The sequence below is a fragment of the Octopus bimaculoides genome, chromosome 7 (assembly GCF_046866305.1).
Source record: "Octopus bimaculoides isolate indiv1 chromosome 7, ASM4686630v1, whole genome shotgun sequence".
In the NCBI taxonomy this organism is placed as follows: domain Eukaryota; kingdom Metazoa; phylum Mollusca; class Cephalopoda; order Octopoda; family Octopodidae; genus Octopus; species Octopus bimaculoides.
In genome coordinates this window covers 29,302,893-29,324,006 of record NC_142934.1, presented here as the reverse complement: position 1 = coordinate 29,324,006, position 21,114 = coordinate 29,302,893, and the positions used below count along the sequence as shown (strand labels likewise).

The 21,114-nt window shown below is 37.6% G+C and overlaps 1 protein-coding gene across 4 annotated transcripts in view; it reads right to left on the bottom strand.

The window, feature by feature from the left end:
* Positions 1 to 21,114, bottom strand: part of LOC106868486 (PDZ and LIM domain protein 7) — a 156,215-nt gene that overhangs the window by 90,571 nt on the left and 44,530 nt on the right. For 2 of the 4 annotated variants that reach the window (XM_089355080.1, XM_089355082.1), the window contains exon 3: positions 5,264 to 5,302. The exons of the other annotated variants lie outside the window; for them this stretch is intronic. In XM_089355080.1, the coding sequence (XP_089211206.1) occupies positions 5,264 to 5,302 (39 nt within the window). The remainder of the gene's footprint in view (positions 1 to 5,263; positions 5,303 to 21,114) is intronic. 4 annotated transcript variants of the gene reach the window in all.

Sequence of the window (21,114 nt, the reverse complement as noted above, 5' to 3'; positions counted from 1 at the left end):
AAGACCCACCTGCAGCTAATTAAACAGTTTCATGATTAAGCCAACCATACATCACTAATGCCAGACAGTTAGCCAGACTAAAATCTCTGCTATAAACAGAGAAAATATTTGTCTTCTTGTCTGTAATAAATTACTAGAAAAGCCAAGGGATAGCTTTTATAATAAAAGTAATAAAGACAGGTTTTGCTTCACAATAAATCATATTAAGTTGTTGTAGCCATGGGATTATTTCTAATTACAGTCTTATCCACTTGCTTGCAGAGGCCTTTCTTTTTCATTCAAGGCACAGGCCTAACTGCATTGTTAAGAAGTCCACTTCCCAACTACATGGCCCTGGGTTCAGTCCCACTGCATGGTATCTTGAGGTCAGTGTCTTCTACTGTAGCACCAGGCCAACCAAAACCTTCAAAGTGGGTTTAGTAAATGGGGAAAAAAAAAACAAACAAAAATAAAAACAATTACATATACATATATTTATCTTTTTCTTGTTTCAGTCATTAGACTGTAGCCATGCTAGGGCACTGTCTAGAATTTTTTGTCAACTGAATCAACACCAGTACAATTTCTTTTTTTTTTTTTAAGCTTGGTACTTATTCTGTTGGTCTCTATTGCTGAACAACTAAGTTATGTAAATACCCCAACACTTTTACCTTTATAGCAGTTGACTATGGTGCTGCTACACCAGTCATTGGGTATGACTCCTTCATGTATCACCTGGTTAATTATATGGGTGACTAGGCTATAGTTGACACTACCAGATATTTTGAGCATCTCTGCAGTGATTCCTGATGGGGCGGGGGCTTTCCCTGTCTTCATACTCTTGATCGCTTTATGTACCAAGGTACTGTCAATTAGGATAGCTGGTCCCTCTGTTTTGCCGACATGCGGCAGAATCTCTTCCTCCCATTCACTCTCTCTATTAAGCAGCCTTTCATAGTGGCGTCTCCAAACCTCTCACTTTGCAGCCTTATTTAGTGCAAGTGAGCCATCATCCATGTGGACACATTTCTCTCCTACGACATCACGATTCTCTCTCACACACTGTCTTGCAACACGAAATACTTCAAGTTTTTGGTCCTCATGGCACAGAACATTGGCAATTTTTTTCTTATCTGTTTCCCCTCTGGCTAAGTAAACCTGTCTCCTAGCTTCCCTTCTGGCAGTCTGATACAATTCCCTGCTACCTCCGTTCTTCCAAGCCTGTTTCTTTTGTCTAATAACCCTGTCAACCACATTGTTCCACCACCACTTTACTTTGGATCGAGAGGGGACTTTACGCCAGCCACAGATCTGGTCGGTGGCTCTCAGCAAGTTATCTCGTAGAAACCTCCAATTGTCTTCCACGTTGTGTGATGCTATATCCCCTTCTATTTTGTCAAATGCTTCGAGTAAGATATTTCTAAATCTCTGACCATTTGCAGGATCTTTAAGCTTCCAGACCCTTCTCCTCCAAGCTGATCTACTTCTGGGCATCCATTTAGCCTTGATCCCGAAGTCGCTAACTAGTAATCTGTGTTGAGGGGTACATTCTTCACCTGGGAAGGTTTTGGCATTTATAAGCAGTCCCCTTTCCCTATTTCTGGCAAGGATGTAGTCGATTTGGCTAGTGTGTCTGCTGGAACAGTAGGTGACTTGGTGACAGGCAGGTTTCCTGAAGTTGGTATTGCAAACCATAAGATCATTTGCATCACAGAACTCCAGCAGTCTGGTTCCCTCCTCATTGCGAGAACCGAAGCCACAGCCTCCATGTATGCCATGGAAGCCCCCTGTATGTTGTTTCACATGTCCATTGAAGTCTCCAACCACAAAGAGAAGGTCCCTGTCATTCGTCAATGAGGTAGTTTGCAAGAGGGTGCCGTAGAATTGGTCTTTCTGCCCATCCGGTAGCCCCGGTTGAGGGGCATAGGCCGAGATGACAGTAGCTAACCTATGGTGAAGCACTAATCTAATCTTAAGTACTCTGTCACATACTCTGACTACCTCGATTACCTTATCAACCTATTTCTCTGCAAGAAGTATTCCCAGTGTCCCCATAAAATCTTGTACCTGCATTCTTTGCCTGTGAGGAACCTAGTGGAACCTCCTCTCCACCTTACTTCTTGGATGCAGCACAGATCTACGTGTGTGCGTGTGTGTGTGTATATATATATATATATATAAATATATATATATATATATATATATATATATATGCATCTATGTATGTATCATCACCGTTATTGTCATTACCATCATTTTAACATCCACTTTTCCATGCTTGCATGGGCCAGATGGTGTTTACTGAGGCAGATTTTCTGTAGCTGGATGTCTTTCCTGTTTCCAACCCTCACTTGTTTCAAGCATGCTAATAGTTACCAGTGGCCAAACATGTATGACAGCCAGAAGCATCTTACAACTATCACGCAATGTCAAGACAAGGGGACACAAATGCACACACATTATATGTAATACCTTGAACAAAGCTGCATAAGAATGTCACCCTGTGGACAAATATGTACTGCAACTGATTTAATTTAAATAAACTAAATTTACATAACTGCCACATTAAAGGACACTAGGACACTTATCCAGCAGAAATACATGTCGGATTGGAATTAGATGAAATTAATACTTTAATAAATAAATTTTGGAGATGTATAATTTTCCATCATGATGTCATGATTATATATCCAGTATGCCGTATAAAATCTAATGAAGTATCAAATAGATTAGAGTTTAATTGTTTATCTTAAATAATTCTGAATGTTCCCTATCATTCAATGTGGTTAGCCACATCTGGATTATATCAGAGTACTCGAAAGGTACCTGCCCAGATTCCAAATCCTTATTCCTTTACATTATACACATGCACACAAACACACACACACAAAGATTCCTTGGAGAAATCAATAACACAGAGCTTGGTGTTAGTTGGTCTATCCACTTTTGGTTTAAAAGTTCATGGTTGCTGCAGGCATTTTTATGACTTTGGGCTGGTCCCTTAGCTCTGTATGCTTCAGTTCACACGGTTGTGATGGTAAAGGAGATATAGCAGGTTTGGGGTAGTTGCTTGTCATAATCTAGTAACATATCTACTTGTCATAATCTAGTATCATATCTCGAGCTGTATTTTTATAAAACTTGAAACTAACCCACTATCACCTGATTTAATTAACAGCTGCCTTGATTTGATATTTATTCATAGTTATATATGACACAACTGTATATTTAAAATTATATTACCCAAGTCATCAGCAGCAGCATTAAATTAAAAATGAAATTTGCATAAAAGAAATTGAAATATATTTCTGACATTTATTTTCCTTTTAGAATTTCACAAACTTGTAAGTTTATTTATTTTAAAATGTTTCCATTGATATGTTGTGAAATATTTCCATTGGTATGTTGTAAATGTTTTGACAAATAAATTGCATGTTTTTACAGCCAGAGTATTTAATGGCTGTTATAAAGTTTTTAGCTTAATTCTTTAACCTATTTTGTATTATTCATATAAACATGTAGTTACAATACTTCAGTTCAAAGTTGACAGCATGAAGTAAGGTTTCTAACTGGTATTGTTTATCTCTTTCTTCTCAATTGTTTTATCTATTTATTAAAACACACACACATGGAGAACATTTCACAACTGTGATATAAACTTTGCCTTATTGTGAATCTTTGTGCGTGCACACACACACACACACATCTCACCCTAGGCTGATTTCTGTGCTATTAAACAGACTGAGAGGCAATCCTACCCCTAGATAATAGAAGACCAGATCATTTCAGGTAAATTTGCAGCACTGCCAAAATAATAAACTGCAGGTCAATTTCATAGTGCTCTTGCTGTCACCCAGACACACCCTAGAAAGTTATACCACCATATGTGATATTTATTTGGAATTAAGAGGAGTTGGCTATCAAAAAAAAATTAAGTGTTTTAGTCACATACACAAAAATAAAACAGTGACAGAACATGAATTGCTGAGCCAATAAGGTGCAAGTTCAGCTATTCCAGAATGTCCTGAGTTGGAGTTAGATGAATAACAACGAAACGACAAATTATATATTTGTTTTTGTCTTTTAGCATCATTGTTTTCATCATCATTTTTTCTTTAATGTCCTCATTTCTATACTTGTATGGGTCAGATGGAATTTGTTAAAGAACAGTTTCTATGACCAGATGCCCTTCCTGTCACCAAACTTCACTTGTTTCCAACAAGATATTTTCTCATGGCAAGATATGTTTTCATGGAAAACTGGAAATAAACAACATCATTTGTATGATGAGGATGATGTTCGTTTACAATATTGCACCATGTCAAGACAAGGAGACAGAAGCATGCATGCACAAACACACACAGAGGCACATATATGATGGGTTTGTTTCAGTTTCTGTCTGCCAAATCCACTCACAAAGCTTTGATTTATCCAGGACTATAATAGAAAACATTTTCCAAGGTATTACGCAGAAGGACTGAACTTGAAATCATGTGGTTGGAAACAAGCTTTTTAACCACACAGTTATGCCTGTTCCTAGAATGGATGGAACAATTTGTTTCCTTTATTTTCCAGGAGAAATTTGTATTTTGTAGATGCCATTGATTTTGATTTCATATCTTTCCGACTGCTTACTGATAATTAATTTTCAATAATGAAGTGATAATTGAACCTGTTGTTAGCCAAGTAGACTGAGGCAAGCAGAGTAACAAGCAATACACATACATTACACAGGGAGCACAGCACAAAATTGCTTAACTCAACTGATTCATTTAATCTATAAAGAACAGCTTAAGAACAGCTTAAGAAAATTAAGTGAAACATTAACAAGTAAGCAAAGGTAACTCATTAGCAACTTAAATAATAATTATTAGTGTTAGATAACAGGGTAATGAATTCACAAGTAATAAAAGGGCAAAATGATGATAGAACATTAGCTTTCTAGATGAATCAACAATTGTGGAACTGTTTGAACAAAAAAGGCCCTATTTTTAAGGGAGTTGAATTTTTTTCCTGTTCAAAATGCTGAAAAGGGTTAATAAGTAAACAGAAAATTGCTTGCTGTAAAATGAAAATAAAAATTTGGCAAAAAAATAAACAAATAAAACAAAGATAAATTTCATGCAACATGGATGCAATGAATGCACCAAGAAGCGATAACTAGAATAAGTAGAATATATTAATTAAACGTATTAATTTTGACTGAACATAGTAATTTGAACATGCAGCCAGTTGTTGCACAGTAAGACAACAGCAACTGAGCTGAAAATTTCAAAAAACTTACCATGGGCTGTTTAAGACGATTTTCTTCTTATCACGGATTCTTCCAGACAAAAAGAATAAAACTGAATTATTGTGGGAACCCACAAGAAAAAGGGAGACAGAAGGAGGAGGAGAAGCGAGAAAGAGGTTGAAAAAGAGACCGGCAATAGAGAGGAAAAATGAATGAAGAAATGAGAGACTAAGAAGGAACTTCAATTGCTTCTTCATTTATGTTTGTATATTATTTTACTGCCATCTCTCATAGATATCTTTAATAGAAACAAGACATCAAATTTATAAAGGAAAGGATTGTTATATTGTAGCATTTATGCCTTTAGTTGCACCTTCAACTAATGAAAAAAATTCATGGTAATGGTGTTATACAGTTTCAGTTTGATGCTCATTATCTATCTGTTACTACATCATCATTATCGTTTTAACCCTTGGATGGGTTGGATGGAAATTATTGAGGCAGACTTCTATAGCTGGAGGCCATTCGTTTTGCCAACCCTCACCTGTTTCCCCATGGCCAGACATGTTTATCATTGAGATTGGAAACAAAGGAAGGACACTGTTTGTACAACCCCCATGCAATGTCAAGACAAGGAGACAGTAACACACACACACACAGAGGACAGGCTTCTTTCAATTTCTGCCTCCCAAATTTACTTACAAGGCTTTGGTCAGCCCATGGCTATTGCAGAAAACACTTGTTGGAGGTGTCACACAATGGAACTGAACCTAAAACCATGTTGTTGCGAAGCAAGCTTCTTAACCACAAAGCCACATTTGAAAAAAAAAAATCCTAATGATTTTTCAGTGGCTATCTTCATTATTGAGGTTAGAGTTAGATATGATTAATAGATAAGATTTTAATACAGATACTATAAACACCAATTTGTGAAAGAAAACAGATCACCAGGTCAATCAAACAGAACTCAAACTACATACTAATTGCTTGCTGTTTGATCACACCCCCCATTGCTTCAACAAATTAATACCTATAATCTATTCTCTCTTTTTTCTTTGTTTTTTTAAACAAGCTATTTTATCTCTGTAAGTGTTTCACTTGTTTCACAGATAATCTGTAAACAACTTAATATTATCAGCATAAGATATTCTACTAAAGGTATGACATAGTGAGGTGTGCTATCTTGATTCAATGTTACAAAGAGAAATAATTGTTTTTTTTTTTTTTTACTCTCTGAAAATGGTGATAACAATATCTAATATCATTTACATTTAATTCTGGACTAACCTCCTTATTCTAGATAATTATTTGGCCAACCTCATTATCTCAAGTTATAATTAAATTTGCCTTTCATTTTATTGGGTTTCATTCTGTTGACTGTAATGGCTACAAGCATGTGTGTGAGTAGGACAAACTATTTATACACTGTACATAAGAGTAAGATTAGATAGGTCCTTAACTGTAAAAGGTCTTTGTTTTTATATTTTATATATCCAGTTGATTCTCAAGCACTGAATATTTAATCTGTCATGAAAAGGGAGTACAAGCCTTCTTCCTCGAAATATGATGTGGTAAATGTACATATTACCATAATTATTGCAGCATGGAAGACATATATTAGCTATTCAAAAACACACAAAGACTGTTTCACTTAAACATTTACTATTTGGGGCCAAAATTTTCATCACACCAACTGTGACCTGGTCACTGGAAAATTTTGATTCCAAATAAAAGTCTTTGTGTGTTTTTGAATGGCTAATATGTTTTCCATGCTGTAATCATTTTAGCATCAACACACAGTCTCAGATTGGATCGCTTGCAGAGCAAATAGACTTCCAGAATGTTACCTTAACAAATTTCTGTTGAAATACATGGCTTTTGTTTCAATTGATTTTTAAAATAATGAAAAATTTAGCGAAATATCCAGTGTTAAACTGGTATCTGGAACATGATTTAACATGAAATTTTGAAAGATTTTAATTTAGATAACTTTAAAGCAGGAACTTTATATCATAGAACCAGGTGTGATCCCAGGTGGATTGCATTCAAAGGGACTAAGTCTAACTCGTTAAAATCTGCCACACTGCATCACCTCAATTCATGAACAGGTCATATCAAGTATCACATTCTTTAATTAATAAAGAAAATTCTTTGCCCACTTCTTATTAGCTCTTTTCTTTTCAAAACAACTAATCCAATGTATTCAGTTCTTGGTTCATTAGAATTTAATCCATTTATCCTTAAATTTCACACTGAAGGTCCTCTTAAATTTATTGTAAGGATTCTACCTAGTTTCAAACTATCTTGCATAGATACCTTATTTATAACCATGACCTAACTATATTTCTATAAATAGCAAGACCAGCTAAAAGAAAATTAACTGCATCACCATAAAAGGTATGAATGTCTATGTGAACATGGTTCAACCAATCAGTATCAGGTGGTATGTAACCAATTAGGTGATATACTTGAAAGAAAGTTGTGTAAATTTCTCACTCAGTAGTTTTGCTGAAGGTTCTAGAAGTCTTGCTAAAAATTATTAAAAGCTGGGATACTGAACTCCAAAACAGAATGACCTCAGACACTACAGGTAACTCTGTCACTCACTTTCATTATAGATGTTCTCACTTCTTGTATACTCGTTTTGCCTATAACAGCTATGGATAATTATCATGTAACTAACTAAAATGTTATTTCTATTTCACTCAGTGAAAAACTTTAAACTGTAACATACACCATAGTATGCATGTTTTTCAGTTCAATTACTTCATTATACATATGTAAATACAACTGTTCAAAGTAGTAAAAGTATGCTCATTCTCTCTTTAACACATAACCTACCAACTTACCTTCCTACCGTTGTGCATTACCAATGATGATATGATGACCACTACTAAAAATCAATTCCACTTTTGCCTTTATCATGCATTCTTTTTAACCCTTTTAATGCCATGTTTCTGTTGAAATACACTGCCTTTGTTTCAATGAATTTTGAGAATAATGAAAAATTTACTAAGAAGGCAATGACAAGTAACTGATACTTGGTGATTTGCTGTGCTTAAGAAGACACGTCAAGCTAAGTGAAATCGTAGTCATGGCCAATGCTGGTGACATGTAAAAGGTACACTCTGTGGAGTGGTTTGCATTAGGAAGGGCATCTAGCCATAGAAACCAAGCAAAAACAGACTGGAGCCTGATGCAGCTTTTCAGATACCAGTTCCAACCAAATAGCCTAACCCATGCCAACATGGAAAACGGATGCTAATGATGATGATGATGATGATGATGATGTTGATGATGATGATGTTGATGATGATGATGTTGATGATGATGATGTTGATGATGATGACTGTCATTATTAAGTTGATGTTTAGAACATAAATTAACATGGAACTTTGATGGGTGTTTTAAAGTTAGATCACTTAAAAACAGAAAGTTTGTATCAGAGAACAAAAAGCAATTTAAAGTGGGTTGGTATCAGAAGACTTAAAGCAATACAGAATAGTAGAAGACTTACAGTGCCACTGATGAATAGAAGCAAGCAAACCCTAGCTGAGACTATAACATTTTATTCATATTTGGGAAACACATGTACATCCTGACATTCTCTTCACCCTATCTTTTGATAAAACTGTGATGATATTAATATCAATGAATAACTATTTCTATTTATACAAATGGAAACAACATATTTAAGTCTATATGTAGACTGGGATGCATTCATGCAGAATCAAGAGATGGAGGAAGGCAAAGTGTAGTGTTTTTCATTTGGTCCATCTTTGTGGAAAAATGGACATGAAATCCATGATGATGATGATGAAGAGGAGGATGGGTAAGAAGGGGAGTGGAGGGAAGAGGACGACAATGATGGTGAAGTCACCAATGGGTGAGAATGATAATGATGAGAAGGCAGAGGACAAGGAGAAGTGTAATTATGGATTATGATAATGACAACGATGATGACAACTAAACTTTTCCTTTGCATTACGTAAGTTAATATATATTTATTTTAAGCATAGAAAGAGTTAAAGAAAAAAGGAAAAGGGAATGAGAGAATAACAGACAAAAATACTAGGAAGTGGTGATAGAAATAAAAATTGTAATCATATCACAAGCATTAACCAGTTTCCTTTATGTTTTGTTGATAAGAGAAAAGAATCCAAAGATAGAAAGAAAAATTTAAAAAAAAATTGGAAGTAGGAAATGGTAGGATTATATATCAAAGTTTAGAATATTTTCTAATGAGACGAAGAAGTAAAGTGGCCTGAAACTAAAGGATTGGCAAAGCAACCTAGCTGAAGTGGTTAGTTTTAGTATGATGCAAACCTGAGAGTGTTTACTTTTTTTCTCTTTTAATTTCATTGATGTTTAAACTTGAACTATGCTAGGAAGAAATGGGTAAATACTCTAGCCTACTTTTGGTCAGTTTGACTAACCACATAAATTCCATTAGTTTATTGAATAATAATAATAATAATAATAATAATAGTGATTTCAAGTTTTGGCACAAGGCCGCCGACTTCAGGGGAGGGGGTAAGTCTATTACATTGACCCCAATGTTCAGCTGGTACTTATTTTATCAACGCTGAAAGGGTGAAAGGCAATGCTGACCATGGCAGCATTTGAACTCAGAACAAAGCCAGAAGAAATGCCACTTAGCATTTTGTCTGATATGCTAATGATTCTGCATGATCATACAATTAATTAAATCAGGCCTTATACTTGACATGTGTCTATTTTATTGACTAGTCCACACTCACTACCAGAAAGGAAAATATGACCCTGGTGAAATTTGAATTCTATAATACTAGTAATAAATTATGCTTTCCAACAGAAAGAAGAATTTTGGGAGGAGCATAGCTCATTAAATTGGGTTCAGGAGATCAGAAATATGGTAACAAAAACTTTAAATGCCAAGATAATATTTTCCAAGTCCTAATAACACCATGTCTGATTTAAAACTATGATGACACAAGCTTTCAACCACAACTATGGACAATTCACACCATATTACTAACCCAACAACACCCAATTTAAACAGAGGGAGAGAGTCCCAGTTAGATAAAACAACTAAGACAAAGATTCTGAAGTAGAATTTTCTGTCATTTGACCCCTTTTTATACTAACCCATCTAAGACCACCTCTGCTTCTATGACACAAACATCCTGTTTTAAAGTGAAATAAAAATCTTCCATCAACCTTTCATGTTCATTTAAGTTCCAAATACCAGCTTAATAATGACAAAGTTATTTTACTAAATTCTTCAGTATTTCAAGAATAATTGAAATAAAAACAGAGTAAAAGGATAAAGACCCCCTTCAGTCATGAATAGCCATGGGATTGCACCTGGAAAGGTCCCCTCCAAGGCACAAGTCCGGGCAATGTTGTTTCTTTATGGAAGACCAGCAGTCACTTATGCATACCATCATCCCCTCTCCATGCCACTAATGTTCTCCAAGGGAAAGGCAAAAGCCAATACAGCTTGGCACCAGTGATGTGGCAACTCATTTCTACAATTGAGTGAACTGGAGCAATGTGAAATAAAGTGTCTTGCTCAAGAACACAACACAGCCCAGTCCGGGAATCAAACTCACTACCTCAGGATTGTGAGCCTGATGTTCTAACCACTGAGAATTTCAACAGAAATATGTTAACAAAAGGGTTAATGTATGAGCTAGTTAACAAGCACCATTTAGCTGCAGGGTCCTCTATTCAACAAAAGCTGAAGATTGATGTTTTATGTTTCATGTAGTACGCCAGTCCCAGTCAAAAAGCATTAAGGACTCGAGGCTCCACCCTTAGCCACAGTGATATACTAAGAATTCATCATAGTTTACTCTGCTTGAGTATATTTGCAAGGCCCTCTCTTGGCACAGAACCCAGTTTGAACAAACCTGGCTAATTTGTTTACAATCAGCCATGTTTAGTTGTGTCCACAGTTAGTGGCCTTATATTGCCTTCCAATCTGTTCAAGAGAGCAAAATTTCCATCAAAAGGCCAAGCAACTTATTCTAAATTGTTCTTGCTTTTCTACTAATTTGGAGTGTCCAGCACTATAATGCGAGACCACATAAATTTGATCTATTTTTCCAAGCTTGCATAAGTTGGATGGAAATTCACTGAGACATATGTTTCTATGACCAGTCGTCTTTCTTTCAGTTGTCAGCCCTCACTTTGTTTCCGAGTAAAGTAGTAATTCCCCAAGGAGGACAGGTTTTCATGGAAGGTCAGGAAATGAACAACCCTGTTTGTATGATGGTGACAATCATAAGAATTCTCAAATGATGTCAAGACAGGGAGACACAAACATGCACAAGTATTACCTACTGATGATAGAGAAAGGTTTCCAGCATTGCAATGGATTTAGAAGAGCTTGCAAAACCTCTGAAAAGTTCTTGACTTTAACCTCCTAAAATTCTTCATTACTAGAAATATATCATCATCATCATTTAATGTCCGTTGTCCATGCTGGCATGGGTTGGATGGTTTAACCAGAGCTAGCAAGCTGGGGAGCTGTACCAGACTCCAGTCTAATTTGGCATGATTTCTACAGAAGGATGCCCTTTGTAATGCCAACCACTTTACAGAGTATGGTGGGTGCTTTCACACGGCGATGAATACTGCATCTACTGCTCTCTCTGTCCTCTATACATTAGTCAAATGGGACGCCGCTTGACTGACCGGTTTGTGGAACACTTTCGAGACATCAGACTTGGCAATGACACCCCGGTCTCATGCCATTTCCGCTCTACCGGTCACTCTTTACAACACCTGTTTGTGTTCAGATTTTCCTTGCACAGGGGCCATCCGGACTCCTGTCTTCGCTCCTTTGTGCCACATGGGCTCAACTCTCTTCCCCTATTCATCTAACCCTCCTCCACTCACACCTACTTCCTCCCACCCACCTCGCCTCTCTTGCTCTGACATCTACTTCTTCTCTTCACTCCTACCCGCTTTCTCCTTTTCACCCTCTGCCTCATTACCCCACCCCTACCATCCCTATACATCCCATCCCTTGCTTCTCCCACACCCCAACACCATCACATCACTCCGCACACATTAGTACTGACCACTTCCCAGCACCTACACCAACTTCCACACACGCACACATTGAGGTCACCAGCCCTCTCCCACACGCAAATACTCGCTCTCACATACACATGCACCTTCATTTTGGGATCACCACTACTTTATTATCTCCCCTTCTACCTAGCTCTCCTGTGTGACCCCTCTGTCCAGCATTTGCCATGATAGATCGCTAGCCACTAAAACTTTTCTATTTTCTCTTCCTGTTTATTTCTGTGTTTCTTTCTGTCGAAGAGCATAGGTTTGAAACGTAAAAGACTTCCTCACTTCCTGAGTGTTAAACTAATACATCTGTTTGCTGTTTACACACCTGTCTTCATCTTTTGGTTTTTTTTTGTAAATTCTCACTATATATATATACCATGCAACATAAATTTTTGATTTTATTAAAATTATCTGTGCCTCTTGTAGAAATATCATAATTACCAAATGGCAATCAAGAACAAGTTCCATTTGAGAAGGGGAGGTAATCTTAAGACTCATGTATTCTCCAGATATGATATGCCATTAAGGAAGAGGACAGGCTTCCTATCTGGAGATAAGAGGACAGTTATAGACATGTGTTTCTGGCTCAATAGTCATCATCAGCACAACAATTGTCCTATCTTAACTCCAGTTGCATATACAAATAAAGTAGAACACATACCCTAAGTAATGTGCATAATTTAACCATTTAGCAATCACATTATTCTGTCAAAAGTAACGCTTACTTATTCACATTGCTTTGAATGAATTATGCATTATTTTGTAGCTTTGAGATTTTGAAGAGGTAACTTAATTTTTAGAATGATATTGTAATGCTGGTGTGATAGGTCAAATCTGGCCAATTTAAACATAAAACAAGTAGGATATTTTGGCTGGATATGACCGGTTTAAATGCTAAAGGGTTAAAAATAATCTAAGAGAAATAATTCAATGGCCAGTGGAATGTATTTGAACAATATAGACAAATATAAATATATCAAATACCTGAATGTGGAGGCTGCAGAGGAATGAAGTTGGATGTGTGATGTCAGTGTGCATGTGCAACAGAGTATTAGTGTATTGAGAGAGAGGCTGGGTGTAAGAGGAATTAGATGCAATGTGTAAAAGAGAATACTGCGCTGGTTTTATTGAGGATGAATGAGGACAGCTGCATAAAGAAGTCATGGAAGAACGAAACCCAAAAAGACATAGAATGAAGTATTGAAGGCTGATCTCAAACTGCTGAGCCTTATGAAAGAGATGACAGAATACCGAGTTATGTGGTGCACTGCTGTATTCAAGACCCGCCCTCAACAGAATTGAGGTCCCAAAACCAAGGTGCCACTTAAAAAACACCCAGTACATTTTGTAAAGTGGTTGGCAGTAGGAAGGGCATCCAGCTGTAGATACCAAGTCAAAACAGACTATGGAACCTGGTGCAGCCCCTGGGTAGTCAGTTCCTGTCATGTCATCCAACCCATGCCAGCAAGGAAAACAGATGTTAATGTTGATGATGATGATGATGGCCTCAGCATCCGTGTGTGTGTGTGTGTGTGTGTGTGTGTGTGTGTGTGTGTGTGTGTGTGTGTGACGAGCTTCTTTCAGTTTCCATCTACCCGATCCGCTCACAAGGTGATAGTAGAAAATACTTGCCCAAGATGGCATGCAGTGAGACTAAACTCAAAGCTACATGGTTGGAAAACTAACCTCTCGACCACATAGTCATGCCTACACCAACACAATCACTGTAGGTAAATTCTGTTTGACATAAGGGTTTGTTTTGAAACATTCTAAACTTTTAGGTAGCAACAAAGCACAGACAAGTTATCTGAATTTTAAAGTCTTAGAAATATTTAAGTTTCTGTATAGTGGAACTAAAAACTAAAAGAGAAAGACCTAACACAAAAATATGCTAAACTTAATTCCACTTCACCAAACACGTAGGAGAAATCTTAAGCTAATTAACTAGAAATACACTTACTTAGCCAATTAACTACCGCAAACACTCAAGAAGAAATTAACTACATATCTAGGAACAGGGTCCTGTGAGGTTAAGAAGTCTACTTCCCAACGATGTGGTCTTAGTTTCAATTTCAGTGTGTGGCACTTTGGGCAAGTGTCTTCTACTATAGCTTTGGGTTGACCAAAACTTGAGTAGATTTGGTATACAGAAACTGGAAGAAGCCCATTGACCATATGTGTATAAATATATATAGGCATGGCTATGTGGAAGAAGCTTGCTTCCCAACCACATGGTTCCGAGTTCAGTCCCACTACTTGATACCTTGGGCAAGTGTCTTCTACAATAGCCTTGTAATTGGATTTGGTAGACAGAAACTGAAAGAATCCTGTCATATATATATATGTGTGTGTGTGTGTGTGTGTCTGATTATCTCCCATGACCACTTGACAAACGAGTGTTGGTGTGTTTATATCCCCGTAACTTAGTTCAGCAAAAAAAAAAAAAAAAAAAAAAAAAAAACGATAGAATAAGTACCAGGCTTAAAAAAAAGTACTGAGTTGATTCATTTGACTAAAAATTCTTCAAAGCAGTGTCCCAGCATGACTGCAGTCTAATGACTGAAACAAGCAAAAGAGTATAGATGTGTGTATGTGTGTGTGTGTACCCTTGTCTTGACATGTGATGGTTGTAAATGTGCATCCTTGTCAAGAGATGATGTTCTTTTCTAGTTTTCCATGAAAAAAATGTGAAGCTATGGGAAAAATTATCTTGCCCAGAAACAGTCAAAGTTTAGCAACAGAAAAGGCAGCCAGCTGTAGAAAATTTGCCTCAACAAATTACAGCTGACTTATGCAAGGATGCACAAGGGGACATTAGAAGATGGTGATGATGTATCAATGCCATTAGGAAGGTTTAGCGGTTTAACATATGAGGGGGATAAGGAAACTTACTGTGTTAGATTCAATCACAGCTACGTCTTATGATAGGCATATCTTTTGTCTTACTTATTTCAGTCATCAGATTGTGGCCATGCTGGAGCACCACCCTGAAGAATTTTTAGTTGACTGAATTGATCCCAGGACCTATTTTTAAAAGTCTGGTACTTATTCTATCAGTCTCTTTTTGCTGAAGTGCAAAATGGGGAACAAATACGGACACAAAGATATATATACACACACACACACATATATATATATATATATACACATGTACACACACATATACATAGACACACACACACAAGGTGGCCCAAAAGTCACTAAGGGGGTTGCAATTTTTAATAATTCTTTTATTTTTTGATCTCTTCTTTTTTTTGTCAAGGATTTTATAGACTAGGTCCTGGAAATTAATAATGGAAAAATATTGCACTGCACAATGCACCAAAGTGGTGAAATTGTTCTATCAAAATCAAGGGTCAATTATTCAAACCCAGAGAGCATATCATCGGCACTTTTAAGTTAGAGATGCTCCAAGTGAAAAACAAGGGCCACGATCTGGGAGACCTCACACTGTCAGAACTGATGAGGCAAGGGAACAAGTGCAAGAGAGTGTTGAACAGAATCTGGGCACATTGACTTGAAGGTGGTTCAGACAGCTTGGGATTTCACAAACTTGGCTGCTGGTGCCACACAGTGGAGCTGAACTTGGAATCATGTGGTTGGGAAACAAACTTCTTACCATATGGCCATGCCTGCACCTGTTTTTTTAATCTTCTTAAATATATTTAGACTTAGGATGTAGAAAATGGTTATGTGCTTGATTAAAAAAAAAAATTTCTTGTGTGGTTATGTGATTTTATATATTTCTAAGTATAAATTCCATCAGAGTTGATAAACTGGTTGAAGTAGATTGATTGCTATTTAAAAGTTTACTGAGTCAAGAGAAATCAATATCTGGTAATTAGTTGATGATTTATTTCTATTCTATATTAAGAGGGAGTCATTTGTTGCTAAAATTTGAGAGAAAGAAAAGCATGCATACATGGTGACATAAAAAGGGAGAGGCAGAGGGAAGAGGAGAGAAGAGAAAATGAGAGAGAGGGTGGGGATAGAGATAAGAGATTATATAATAGTTTACAGATCATGTCTAAACTGGAAGCTCCACCCAAACATGAAAATAAAATAAATAAAAAACATGGCCCACAAAAAGACCAAACATATTTTAGAGACTCGAAATACTGCAAAGTCACTCCCTAAATTTTTAGAATAGCTCAGTGTTATCCAAGACAGCCATTACCAGCCACTTACATTTCGTTTATTGGATGCCGGTAGTAGGAATATGTGTATGGACATGTGCGAATATTTTAATTTGTACTTTGAATACTTTTCCCTGACAAATTATAAAGAATAATAATGTTTGTTTTACCCTTTCTTATTTGTTTAGCCTATTTCCATGAAGTTCACGCAATTACATATAATTCCTAAAGACTTCATATTGTCATAAAACTGATGTAGTACCTGTTAAAAATGACAGGGTATAATTTCTGTTCCCTTTCAGTTATTCATATTCTTTTTATCTTCACTCAATCTCTTTCATTATTCTAACTCACTCACATACCTCATTATTTCTTCTCCTCCTCTCTAGCTAATTTTTCTTTCTCTCTCTCTTTTTTTTGTCTTCCTCTCATCTTTCCATTCCCTCTGCCTTCTTGTCCTACTTTTCCCTCCACTACATTATCTCTCTTGCTCACCTTCAGAATGCTAGAAATAGCATCCCCCACCACCACCCTTAATCAAACCCATCTTTCTTCAAGGAAAAAAGAAAACAAGATATGTTGGATAATAATGTAATCCTTTCAGGGGTTTACTCATAACAGCTTACCTGGAAGTAACAACAACAATACTGGAGGCCTATACAATTGCCCCCAAAAGAGATGAAAGACAAACATTGACTTTGGCAGGATTTGAACTCAGAATAGTACTACAATGTATTAAATATAGCGTTGTACTTTGTCAGACAGTTCATTTATTCATGCAATAAAACAATAACTGAAATTTTAAATTTGTAGAGCCATTCAACCCATTTCAGCTTGAGCAACAAAACAAAGCTAAAGACAGTAAAACACTTGAAACTGGTGTTAATTGTCTTTGTAAATAGATTAAGCACTCAGCTCTGAGTCCACAACATCTTATAGCAGAAACAGCTGTAAGATAATGAAGTTCATAAGATAAACATTTATTCCTTTGTTATCTCATTTTCTTATTAATAGATTGAGATACTCTTTTACTTGTTTCAGTCATTTTGACTGTGGCCATGCTGGAGCACCGCCTTTAGTCGAGCAAATCGACCCCAGGACTTATTCTTTGTAAGCCTAGTACTTATTCAATCGGTCTCTTTTACCGAACTGCTAAGTTACCGGGACATAAACACACCAGCATCGGTTGTCAAGCGATGTTGTGTGTGTGTGTGTGTGGGGGGGGGGACAAACACAGACACAGACAAATTTACACACACACAGGTTTCGCTCTTAGGAACAGGGAAGATCATCAGAAGGGTATTTGAGTACTTGATGGCTTACTGAAATTATGTGGATATTCTAGGTTACAGATAGTAACTTACTATCCACAAAAATTCTACTAAGAATAAGATCAATCCATTCATGGGTTAGTATATTCATTCTACATGTGCATAATGCATGTGCTTCTTGATATATACTTATGGAGTATCTTAAAAGAAAAAGGAAAGTATGAGTAACATATGGTAAACGAAAATGATAGATTTCCCCACCACCACTGCTAATTTTGGGGGTAGGCTTGTTTAGATAGCAAATAAATGTGATTTATCATATATTTATCTAAGCAGGAATTTTCATGCAGAGATGCACTTCCTTAATATCTAATATCACATTTGTATAAATTAGGTTACATAGATAGGATGGGGCTCACCTGCAAAGAAAAAATAAATAAACAAAACCTTACAGGTATGAAACTGGAAGGATGTGGAAAACAGATGTATACAAAGACATTCTAAATACATTCCTCATTTGATTAATATGAAAACTTCATCTTTGAGTTTTTATTTTTCAAAACCCAAATATACAAGTAGAAACTACAACTATAACAAACATTTCAAGTTCATTTTCAGGCTCAATGATAGTAACTGTACTCAGCATGATTACCTTTTTTCTCTTTCCAGCTGCAGTAGCCATGTATTGCCTCTGTAACCAAGACACTCATTCCTGTCTCTCTCACATAGTTTAAGTTCTCAACACCAGACATAAAGCCACCTCCCTCTCTACTACAACTCCATGTAGTTGAAGGGATTTTGACTTGTGAGTTATATGCTGACCTCACTGGTGCTGGTGTAACAAAGGAAAAAAAAAGAGCACTAAGTGAGTACATTTTGTAAAGTGGTTGATGTTAGGAAAAGCATCCAGCCACAGAAACTATGTCAAAATAGACACTGGAGCTCAATGTAGCCCTCTGGCTTGTCAAATCCTGTTGAACAGTCCAATCCAACTGATACCTGCTGATGTCAAAGAATGACGATGATGATGATGATGATGCAATTCTTATCACTAACCCTTTCTGTCTTAACTTATGACATCGTATGTACATATGAATGTGTTTGTATGTGTATATGAATGTGTTTGTATGTACTGGGATAAATGTGGGCTTATTCTAAAACATAGCAAAGATATATATATATATATATATATATATCGTTGCTACTATATTAAACTGTTGTATGTCCAAATTTGGCCAAATGTGATTTTCAATATTTACTTTTGCTTGCAATAGCTGGTTCTTTTGGTCAAACTATTGCATCTCCAGCTGCTTCCGATGCCAAGAAATAAAAAAAATTGTCAAAGTGTAGTATAATGGCTTTGCTATGGAATGATGAAACTATTTTTTGTTTTCTGAAAAAAGCAACATTTTGAACTTATGACACTTTTGCATAATAGCAGAAGCCAGTATGCTCTGATGGATGTGTAATGTTAGTGTGCATACTAGACAGAGTGTAAGCGCCTTGAGAGAAAAGTTGGACCTAAGAAGCATCAGATGTATGCAAGAGAGACGATTGCGCTGGTATGGTCACTTGGCGAGAATGGACGAAGATAGCTGTGTGAAAAAGTGCCACAGCCTAGCAGTTGAGGGAAACTCTGGAAGAAGTAGACCCAAGAAAACCTGGGATGAGGTGGTGAAGCACGACCTTCAAGCATTGGGCCTCACCAAGGCAATGACTAGTGACTGAGACCTTTGAAAATATGAGTAGACCCAGCAAGCCAAGTGAGACCATAACTTATGGCCTATGCCAGCGGTGTAACCAGCCTACTTATGCGTACCTTTCTTTCGTTGGACACTAAACTTTGCTTGCAAAGACCTGTTGAGGCAAGTGAAATCACAATCAAATTTGCTGATGCGGCCGATGACAGCACCGCCTGACTGGCACCCATGCCAGTGGAAAGTTAAAGCACCATCCGAGTGTGATCGTTGCCAGGGCCGCTGACTGGCTCCCATGCCAGTGGCACATTAACAGTGCCATTCGAGCGGGATCGTTACCAGTGCCACCTAACTGGCACTTGTGCCAGTGACATGTAAAACAACATTTGAGGAAGGTTGTTGCCAGTACTGCTGAACTGGCTCCTGTGCAGGTGGCACATAAAAAACACCATTTGAGCCAGTACCGCCTGACTGGCCCTCATGCTGGTGGTACGTAAAAAACACCCACTACACTCTCGGAGTGGTTAGCATTAGGAAGGGCATCCAGCTGTAGAAACTCTGCCAAACCAGATTGGAGCCTGCTGCAGCCATCTGGCTCGCCAGTCCTCAGTCAAACCGTCCAACCCATGCCAGCATGGAAAGCAGACGTTAAGCGATGATGATGATGATGATATATATCATCATCATCATCGATTAACGTCCGTTTTCCAAGCTGGCATGGGTTGGACGGTTTGACAGAGGACTGGCAAGCCAGATGGCTGCACCAGGCTCCAATCTGGTCTGGCAGAGTTTCTACTCTTCAAAACTTGGACTAAGAATAAGCACAAGGTAAAATTACTACCTGCTTTTAAAGCAAGTTGATATAGGTAGTTTATCCCATCCCTCTCCAACTTTTAGTTCATGCAATTGAAAAAAAACTGCATTATTTATGGGATGACCCAATATATTTATATATATATATGAGCAAAGTTTAGAGAGCTCTTACCCCTGCTGGCGACAAAGGGACTCTCACTCAGTAAAAGGCAGACTGTATGACGCATGCGTACGAACAACCATGCTACATGGCAGTGAAACATGGGCTGTAACTGCTGAGGACATACGTAAGCTCGCAAGGAATGAAGCCAGTATGCTCCGTTGGATGTGTAATGTCAATGTGAATACCCGTCAGAGTGTAAGTATCTTGAGAGAAAAGCTGAACATTAGAAGCATCAGTTGTGGCGTGCAAGGGAGACGATTGCGCTGGTATGGACATGTGGTGAGAATGGAGGAGGATAGCTACGTGAAAAAGTGCCACACCCTAACAGTTGAGGGAACCCGTGGAAGAGGTAGGCCCAGGAAGACCTGGGCTGAGGTGGTGAGGCAAGACCTTCGTACATTGGGCCTCACCGAGGCGATGACTACTGACCGAGACCTTTGGAAATGTGCTGTGCGTGAGAAGACCCGGCAAGCCAAGTAAGATCGTTGCCAGTGCCCCTGGACTGGTTCTTGTGCGGGTGGCACATGAGATGCACCATTTTGAGCGTTGCCAGTACCGCCTGACTGGCTCCTGTAGGATTTTCGAGCGAGATCGTTGCCAGCGCCCCTGGACTGGCTTGTGCGGGTGGCACATAAAAGACACCATTTCGAGTGTGGCCGTTTTCGTGCGGGTGACACGTAAAAGCACCCACTACACTCTCTGAGTGGTTGGCATTAGGAAGGGCATCCAGCTGTAGAAACTCTGCCAAATC